The sequence below is a fragment of the Rattus norvegicus genome, chromosome 15 (assembly GCF_021556685.1).
Source record: "Rattus norvegicus strain SHRSP/BbbUtx chromosome 15, alternate assembly SHRSP_T2T, whole genome shotgun sequence".
Taxonomy (NCBI): domain Eukaryota; kingdom Metazoa; phylum Chordata; class Mammalia; order Rodentia; family Muridae; genus Rattus; species Rattus norvegicus.
Window position 1 is genome coordinate 21,882,697 of NC_141548.1, and position 10,443 is coordinate 21,893,139.

Here is a 10,443-nt window from a genome sequence, read left to right on the forward strand (position 1 = left end):
GTTTCCAAAGTTGCTACAGAAATTTGCATTGCAAATCTACAGGAGACTCTCAATGTTCCCCTTGCTCCATACCCAGTAGGAGGGAATTCTCTTATGTGTTACTGAACTAAGTTATGAAAGGTATGAAAAAATATCTCAGAATAATTTTGATTGGCATTTCTGTAGTGTCCAAGGATGATAAATATTTAATATGAGTTTCTAAGTCATTTAAGTTTCTTCAACTGTATTATGCTTATGTATATAGCCCATTTGAATTACGTTTTTTTAAATATAGTGTTTTAGTTTTTCAAATCTGTTTCAAATATAAGCCCATTAGTGAATGTGCACAGGGAAATAATGTTTAACAATTTCTGTAAATGGCCATTTAAAAAAATCATTAATGACAAATTAGAAAATGCTCTCTCAATGAACTCACAGAATTGGCAGACAAGTTGTAAATAATAGAATTCATTACAAAAGTCCAGGACAGGGACTGGAGACATGGCTCATCTGTTTGAGAATTTGAATCCCAGAGGACCTAAGGGGCAATTAACAATTCTCTGTCACATCACATCCCAGTGAAATCCACTGCCCTCTGCTGGCCGCTGGCAGAATTGCATGAAAACGAATATGGGGAGGTGGGAGGGAGACAACAGGCATGTGGGGTAGCACCCACATAGAGGTAGGCATTCTGGGGAGAGAATAGGGATTTTATGGGATGAACCTGGAAAGGGACAGAATATTTGAAATATAGATAAAAATATCCACTACAAATTGCAAAAAAAGAAATAATTCAAAACTGTAAGACCTCCACCCAAAAGAAGCTATGATATATATCAAAATGAACTCAGCAAAACATCATTATCAATAACAACAAACAAACCAACAACAAAAATATTAAAAATGTTCATTCCTCTACAATTGGTGGAATTCATTAAATGTGCAGTCATAGTTGATGCTATATTTCAAGGAATCCATAGGCATCAAACTCTGTGTGTCCTGAACATTTTACATTCCCATACTGAATTGTTTTATTTCCTCTAATGTATTAGAGAAATACTTCTGTGTTTCTCCTTTTTTGTCATTATAAAGGAAGCTAAATTTGTGAGTACAGGGATAAAGCAAGGATATTTTTCATCATGAAGGTGGGTTCCACAGAGCATGACACACCGTCTACATCAAGAGCACAATTTCCTGTGCAGCTCTGGCTGGCTGTGAACTGATGATGAAGCCTACGCTGCATGAGACTTGCAGAAAACCACTGTTGCCTTACACTTGTGCTGTTACAGGAGGAAGAACCACACACGACTCAGGACGGTCTTGTGAGTGAAGGGTTAAAGGTCACATTTTTATTTATAGACAAACATTAATTTATTCAAGAACATTTTAAATTGGGGAGTCAATGAGTTCAATGTATATAGCCTTAGGAATATTAATTAATTAATATTAATTAAGTACACTAAAGTTAACAAATGAATAACAAAACTTCAAACTTAAACAAATAAAACCAAATGCATAAAACAACCAAACTTCAAACTAAAAACCAAATAGAACAAGTAAATTAGTCAGCATTCAATTCCTGCTGATTTTTCAACATATAACTCCAGCCTGTTGCTGGCCTTGCAAACACAGCAGAACGGCAGGTAAGATGGTAAAATCTCTTCAAGAGGAATGTAGACGCCTCATTCAGGGTGGTTGGTTGTTGATGGACAAGTCGTCAAAGGGTTAAACGTGAGGCGTGTTCCATGCCACATCTCAAGGTCTTTCAAATTCAGCCCAAGATTGGAACGGTTACAAGGACTGAGATGCGGGAGGTGTTATCAATCTTTGCACCCTCAGTGCTCCTGGTGGACAGGTCTGTCTCTGAGAGCTGTAGTCCTGGTCTGGGCCATGGGCAAGCGTCTGCTGGAGTGTTCAGACCTAGGGGTGGAAAAGGCCTGGTGAGGACCTGCCATGTCACTTCTCCCATACATAGCGCACAATTCAGCAGGATAATCCAGGATGATCTTTCATCTGAGGTCATTTTCTCATGCCCAAGAGAGAAGGGTAAGAGACCCCACAGGCCTGCATATTTTCCCAGCTTTTAAAACTGCTAAAAATTGAACAGTGAACAGCAGATAATTCCAATCGTCCATATATATTATATTTTAAAATCATGTAGCAGCGTCTCAATGTCAGATGAGGAGACATGTGAACAACCTAGAAAACAATAGGAAGGCCTTGGAGGCCTGGCCATCACTGAAATGAAGACTATCATTATTCCTCCAGTGCAGGAATATGCCTGGGGTCCACTTACAACCTCAATATCTGCAAAGACCCACAGAAACAATATCTCAAGAAGTACATGCACACTGAAGTGATATTATATTTGGCAAGAATATGCTGCATGGAAATCTTGCCAAGGGTAGGCATTGAACTCTAAAGGAGATACTCATGCAGAAAATAAACTATACCACTCCTTTGTTTATGGGTATCAAAAAACTCTTTGTGGGGAGACTTAAAGGCACTGGGCTCAGATAATACAAGAGAGCTCAGACTGGAGGGATCAGTACACCATAGCCAGAATCTCTATGGATCACATACCCTTCATGGATGGAATTTCTTTTAAAATGGACAGGAATAATATTCTGAGCTGCTCCTAGCTGACAGATGCTGATAACTATGATGAAAGTCACACACCCAATAAGACAGTTCATAAGTACAGGGAATCTACTTGGGTCCTCTCATCCTGTGCTTTCAAATCATCTCAGTGACACCGAAATGATGCCGCATCTTCCCAGCCAAGGCCTTTTGCTCAGTGAACAGTTTGTTCTGATTCAGGGCGTCCTACAGACTTTCCTACATTCTCTCCTCATCCTGGTCATTAGAAGATTATATTGTCCATGGAGACAGGCATGTATACAGAGACAGACAGACAGACAGACAGACAGACATACATACACACCTTTGAACTCACCCAAATATATTTGTTCACACATACAAGCAGAGTATTTTGCAGAATGTGCTTAGTTTCCCAGTTAATGGTAATAGAAGAGATCACCCAGTCTACTATTGTGGCATAAAAAAAAAAAACCTGGAATGGGGTAAGTACACAGTGAGCATAGCCTAAAGACAGCTCAGCCAATAAAGTGTATTCCCCTGAAAATCAGAAATTAGAAATGTGACATCTAGGCCTGTTAGCCAAGACTGCTTAGCAAGGGCACAAGGCTGTGCACAGGAGGCTGATTTCAGGCAACAGAGCACTGGGTGGGGGCAGGTGAGGCTCTTCTGTCCTCTGCTCACTGTTTCCCAGTGCATGCAAAGTGAGCTGCATTTTTCAATATGAGGTCCCTTTAGGATACAGTACCTGACAGGGGAAACAAACTACCAGCACAAACAGCTAGGAAATCTCCACAACCACAATCCAAGGTAAAACTTGTAATGGGATGCTATCAGATATAATTCGAGTGAGATAAGGCTGACTGATTCAAAGTCAAATGCTGGCAGGTATAATCAAACTCAGCCACAGTCCATGGAAGGGCTGGACAACATTGTACCTTTTCACTTTCTGACTGGTGGACTTCTGGATAGTTTTGCTTCACGGCTGCTCTGAGGTGAACCACTACCACACTAATGTGCCACAGTTTCTCTGCTGACACCTACTTCTTGTTCTGGAATCGCTGTGTCAAAGGTTGAACTTTTACAAGAGTTGTGCATGGCTTCTCACAGGGCTACCCATTTGACACCTCTAGCAATGTCTGAGGGTCATCACTTTCTAAACCCACCTTACAGATGATTTTCACTCAGATCAAATGATTTTGAATAACAATGGTTAAGAGTGCCACAGACCCAACACAGGGTGAGTGCTGTGGACTATTTTGAGTCTAAGGTTCTGTCTGAGGCAAAGATGTGATTCCACCTCAGCATAACTCCTGGACATCTTCTGCCTGCAGATTCAACTCTAAGCAAATTAATCTTTCAATTAACAATTTCCAGAGCAAACTCCAAAGCCAATGTATATTCAATCAAGTTTAGGCCGATCTAGAAAGAAAGTGGTGGCAGGTAACGATTAACATAACCAGGATGTTGAGAAGACACAACAAGCACGTGACCTTCCAGTGTTACTGCACACCGAGAGCAAAGGAGGCAGAAGAGCCCTGAGTCAGCACTTTCCACACTCAGGTACATGGATTTCACACAGCAGCCTCTCCTCAAATCCCTGTACCCTATTCCTGAGATTTCTCCAAGTAATGTCAATGTTGATGAATAGTTTTCCCACTGTAATAATTTCAATAGTAATCAAAACCCCATTAAGAACAGTTTAAAAAAACTAATTGGAAAAATTGTGTTTCCTCTCTCTCTCTCTCTCTCTCTCTCTCTCTCTCTCTCTCTCTCTCTCTCTCTCTTTCTCTCTCTCCTTATATATATATGTATATATATGTATATATATACTTTTACATGCTTCTATGTGTGTACATATAGACTAATACAATATATATAAATATGTGTCTGTGTTCAGAAACTTGATGAGTTCACACACACACACACATATGCACGAACACACATATACACACACTTCTATATGTAAGCACCCATACCTCAAACACTTAAAACAAGCAACTCCCAATGTAACATATGTACCATAGCCATAACCATGTTCGCACATCTGTGCCCAATGACACAAACACACACACACACATACACACACACACAGAGTCAGAGAGAAATGGAGAGGGGGAGGGAGGGAAGGAGGGAGGGAAGGAGGGAGGGAGGGAGGGAGAGAGAGAGAGAGAGAGAGAGAGAGGACAGAAATCATAAGTGAGAAGCAGAAAAGAATGAGGAGGCCATCCTTCTGGAAGCACAGTTGTTGAATACAGATTAGGCAAAGGAAATGTGTCAGTGAGAGCGTAGACACTGCTCTCCATCCCTTATAGAGTAAACCTGTGTAGGGAATGCACTTCTTGGGCACACGAGGTTGAGAGAGTTGGAGAAAAATTTACCTCTAACCCTCACATATCTCACACAAACCCTCACCCTGAGAGAAGTCTTTCTTACATCCCTGTTCATCCAGTCAGCTCCAGGACAGAAGCCACAGGAAAGAACACTAAAACACTTGAACAGGACTGACAAACCGCTTCTCAAGCTCCGTCACTATGAACCACCATTTGGAAAGGCAGAAGGGACCATTTTCAATGTACAGGGAAAAGGAGAGAAAGTCCACAAGCCCCATCATAATTGACAATGATAACCATTCTTTCAGCAAGTGAACTGAACTCTAATCAGTTCTGGGCACTACAAAGACGGCTACCACATGGCATCCCTCTAGCATGTAAGTGTGCAATGTGTGATCAACAGATCCCACTTAAGGAAATGCATTTTCTAGTTGAGCAGGAGGATTTGGTTGTCAATCCTCCAGTTTCTTGCATGAAGCTAGAATCACAGAAAGTTTTGTAAATGGGCAAAGAAATGAACAACTGGATGAGACCTAGGAGAGTGTCTGGATAAGTTGGAGAAGGTTAAATTGGTTTGACTTGGTTTCTGCTTAGATATCAGGAAAACCTGCCCTTGATGCTTCATTCATCCTACCTGAGGCTGCTTGTTACACGGATTTTCATACTGGTGTCCCCACAGAACCTTGTTGTTTCCTTAATGGATTCTTCCAGTGCAATCTGATCCCTTAGAAGCCCTTTGTACTCATTCCATGCTCTCTGGGCATTGTTCTTCAGCTCAAAACACTCAGTTAGGAGGGGGCAGAAGCTGCGGCTGAGACACAAAGAAAAAATGGTGAATCCCAGCCAGGCTCCAACTTCCTCCACTTCTCCAAGTCCATTCCTCCTTCTAGGGTCCTGATCAGAAGAGAGCCCCAGATTATAGTCCACGTCCACAGTAGCCATGGAGCATAACCTAGAGACAGGTCAAATGGAGAAAAGAGCAACATTCCAGAAGACTCAGGGCACTTCTCAAAAACCTGACACCATTGATTCAAGTTTTTCCTAGAAGTGGACTTAATCGTTATGTGTGCTTATATGTCCATTTTATTAGAATGTCCCTTGGAGGCCAATCTTTCTATGTGTCCTGTGTGTGTGTGTGTGTGTGTGTGTGTGTGTGTGTGTGTGTGTGTGTGTGTCCTGTCAGAGCCCCAGAGCATCAGGATTGATTGATGACTCCATCATTGTGCACACATTTTCTATGTACAGGATCCCTATTTGGGAAGGACAATGACTGAAGAATCTCACAACCTCTTTCCATTTGTTCAAACTATCTACAAGCGGTAAAAATCCTAGAGCCTTCCTTAGAGACAGGCTTCCTGGTCTGCTTCAAACACTATAAAGCCTGATCCTCACTTTACTTCAAAGATAAGAATGGGCTGACACATGCTGTGCCTAGTGCTGGGGTCACAACCTTGTAAGTTACTCACCAGTACCAGTCATTTTCCAGTGTAAGGTTTTTACATTTGACCAAAGCGGTATTGATCTGCTCGCTCATTTTCTTCATGTCGGTCATCACTTCCTCGTGCTGCATCATGAGCATCTCGGACTCAAACTTGTTCCTGTGGCAGGGCGTGGTCCAAGGATCAAATAACATTATGAATGAAGGATTCAAGAATTACATGAATTCAGACTGAATCCTGAACTACCCCAGCCTAGGACATGCCACGCCCTTACTCCTTGGTACTGGGTGCATTTGGTATTTATTCAGTTTATTATTATGAACACAGGGACAGCAGTGCCAGGAAACAAAAGCAGGGAGCTGATTTGCTTGAGCTCCCTGAGAGGTATTGAAGGAATAGACTAGCTTGCCAAGAACTTTCGAGCGTCCTGTGCCACCATCCAGGCTCCAACTTAAACCCATGAAGACTATTCTCCTGTTCTTAGGTAACAATTCTCAATCATAATATCTATTGCTACATGAAAACCCAAAGAAACATGGACAGTATTTACAGGGAAAAGAATTTATAGCACACACCAGGAGATTCCCATGTGTGTCCACCTGAGCAGATGTGAAATGTTGTACTGTTCAAAGTGAGGCTCTCACCCACATCATTATCATGCCATGGAAATTGACACAGGATAATTCTCAGGCCAAATCAGAACACAGAATACCCAGATCTTAAGTTATACACACAAACGCACTCACACATGCATACACACACACAAACTCACACAAAACACTCTCTCTCTCTCTCTCTCTCTCTCTCTCTCTCTCTCTCTCTCTCTTTTTCATACAATTAGAATGCCAAATAAATACAAGAATGTGGCATTATCTCAAAATACAATGAATAAAATCAGAGAACAACAATGATACCCTGTTGACAGTCCAGTCACACACTGTGAGGCAGCAAGAGGGATTAGGCCCCTCCAGCTCTTCACAGGACCTATTGAACCCAAAGCACCTCCACGTCAATTGCAACAATGATTGCTCATAATCAGAGCACCTAGAAATTCCCACAACCCAACACCTGTCCAGGCTACTTAAACCACACAATGAGAACTCACACACTACTACCCTCATTCCCAGACTGTAATTCAGGCCACAGGCTATGATTTACGTTTGTAGGAATCAAAATAGCCTGTGCCACCACCATCTCATTCCCATCTGATCTTCACATTCTGATGCAATCAGGAAAGTGATTTTGACCATGAGGACACCCTGGAGTTGTAGCCTACTGTGATGTGAGGAAATGTGGATTTAACAGAACTTGCACTGTGACTACCTGTCATTTAAATTCTTTCCAGGGTAATCGGCCAGGATTCTCCTGAGTTCATCTCTCTCCTTCTGCACCTTGTGGAGAGCAATTTTGAGGTTCTCCAAACGCTTCATTCTCTCCTCCTCAACAGGTGTCGTGGAGGGTTGGGATGATGCTTTCTGATCAGACTCTGTAGGTAGATAAACACCAGTAAACAGGCATATATGTGGACATAGTGTCAAGAAAAACTATGCTTACTCTAAAACAGAAGTCTGAGGATGAACAGTCTACAGATACAGTGACTCCCTGACAGAGCAAGAAAGCGATCTTTAAGCTGAACTCAGCTCAGTCCCTGTTCCCCACCATCATACACATATGGTGACATATGCCATCATAGATATAGACCACACCTCCTACAGCCATTCTTCTGCACTCAAATTCTAAAGCTGGCCTAAACAAGAAGAATTGGAGGACCTTCTCAGCTAATGTCTGATGTGAGGCCGGTAAGTCCTTGAGTCCAAACTGCTTAACATCTTGAATCCCTAGTCACGTGTGTTCAAGGACAAAGTAACTGAGACCTTGATATATGACCAGGAGAGTATCCCTCTTGGCATCAATGACCCACATAATCTACAGGACACTGCTGAGAGGAAGTGCTTCCACAGCCTATCCTGAGAGACACTTTGTTATTCTTACAGAGGCTCATCCTGGTATTCTTTGACACTGCCTATGACACTAAAGAGATCCAAGGAAAGCCCTTGACATATAACAGGTCTTGGTTCTCTGTCAAACTAATGATCAGAAATTGTTGAGTCTGGGTCAGCCATTTAGGAAGACTGAGGCTCTAAATCATACGTCATACTCCTGGAAGGACCAGCTCAAGCCAACCTCCTCCAGGAAGCTCCCCTTGCCCTGCCCAGTACTCACTTGACCTCCTCAAGGACCTTTCCATTCGTCTTGTTCTCCAACGTGATAGAAGGCTGGCCTCCCTCTGCCTTGGTCTTGTCTCTGCATAGATATGATTGTCCCTCCGAAAGAGACTGAGGATCCTGGAGAACATGCCTCCTCGGGAACCCATTAGGAAATTAAGGGAAATGGCTCAGGCAGTTGGTGTCACCACAACACTGGTGACATCACAGAACATTCTAGTGTCTCCTGGATACAAGAGAATTTCGAGGGAAGACACCACCGGTGATATCACTGGGAAATGCCATAGCTTACTTGCTAACTACCTCTACCCAGACTGACCAGGTTCTGCAGTGGCTTTTCCAAGGACTCACTTTTGAGCTAGGGAACACCCATTCGCACACTCTCCTTCCACAACTTCAAAGTTCTCACTGCTTCATTACAGCTCAGTTCTGAGGACAGGGAGAGTTGGTTAAAGCCTTGATTTGGATAGAACATCTTTGTTAACAGCCAAAAATCTAAAGACCCTGGGTGAGGGAGATTCTTCTCCCTGAAATGTATACCCCAGGGTCCATGGATGTCACATATAGTCCAATTTCCACAGTTTTTACTGTTCCCAGGAGGCCAATATTTGTTCCTACACCTTTAATGTATGCAAGTTGGAGTACATTGTTTCATGGACTGTGCCTTGGGAGGGGGCATGGTTTCAATGTATTCACCCATGTTTTTTCCTGAAATCCCTGTCTTACAATCCCATTTTGTGCAATGAAAACTCCTGTTTCCTGAAAACATAGGTGCTCAGGTATAGGGCAAACATCAAACTGTAAACTTTCTGTCCATTCTTAAAAGTTAAAATCGCCAAAAATGAGGGAACTGAAACGCAAGCGAGAGCCATGGAGGGGCAGAATGCAGAGGTGCTGCTGGCCAAGAATGAGCAGGAAGAAGCAGAGAAGCTGTAGCACATCATGGTGTACAGGGAGCTAGAACTGGAGTTCTACCTGGGCAACCTGCTGGCTTCTGACAGCAACCCCTCGATGGTGCTGTGCCAGACCAGGGCCTTGCTGGAGGCCGAGCTGTGTGCCCTGGAGTGGGAAAACCCAGAACATCTCATCAACCAGCTGTGGAAGCTGCTGACCAAGGCATGGAGGAGGCGGTGGTAGTGTGCTTGCAGGAGCCTGTCACAGGCCTTCCCCGCAGGAAGCCACTGCCTGGCCAAGAGCTCTCCCTTGCTGGTAGCAGTAGTGAGCAGAGCTTTAAGGGCATCCATCCCAAAAAGAGGACCAACCTCATTTGGGATGAGGTAATGGTCAGTAGTGGTCCCTTGTGGCTACAAGCCCTCCCTGGATGACACTGACTCTGGTTTGCCTGAAGCCTCAGAGATAGTATTAACTTAACGTATGTATGTATGTATGTATGTATGTATGTATGTATGTATGTATGTATGTATGTATGTATGTGGGTGTGTGTATGTATTCATGTATGTGTGTATGTATGTATGTATGTATGTATGTACGTAAATATGGCAAAACTCAAAAAGCCAAACTAGGAATGAAGGAAAAATAAATTGAGAGTATGACACAGTTGAAAAAAGTTCTTGGTTTTGGTTTAACTTGTATTTCTATGTTTAATGTAAAGAAGAATCTTTCTTCTTGTCTGAGTAGGTGTACCTTTTGTGTCCTACTGTCAGAAGCTGTGCTATGGTATTTGCTAGAGAATTTAATAAAGCGCCAGATGAATCCATAAATGTAATTTTATAAGGTTTTCAAAGAATGATGTTTTTTATGTAAAAGAAAAGCATCTGATATTGTTTCTATGAGCAAAGAATTGGCATCAATATTTCAATCTCTAGCTATGCAAGTGTAGATTTTCCAAAGTAGGTCTTAATATTACCT

General features: G+C 42.5%; 1 protein-coding gene across 1 annotated transcript; it reads right to left on the bottom strand.

Moving 5' to 3' along the window:
- Window positions 1-1,300: 1,300 nt before the first annotated feature.
- Window positions 1,301-8,738, bottom strand: LOC148000889 (uncharacterized). The gene is made up of 5 exons (XM_087587194.1): window positions 8,573-8,738; window positions 7,673-7,835; window positions 6,377-6,508; window positions 5,545-5,721; window positions 1,301-1,899 (listed from the first exon to the last, which is right to left on the bottom strand). The coding sequence occupies exons 1-5, from the start codon at window positions 8,721-8,723 to the stop codon at window positions 1,815-1,817; spliced, it is 708 nt and encodes a 235-aa protein (XP_087443320.1). The 5' UTR covers window positions 8,724-8,738; the 3' UTR covers window positions 1,301-1,814.
- Between the last annotated feature and the right edge of the window lie 1,705 nt (window positions 8,739-10,443).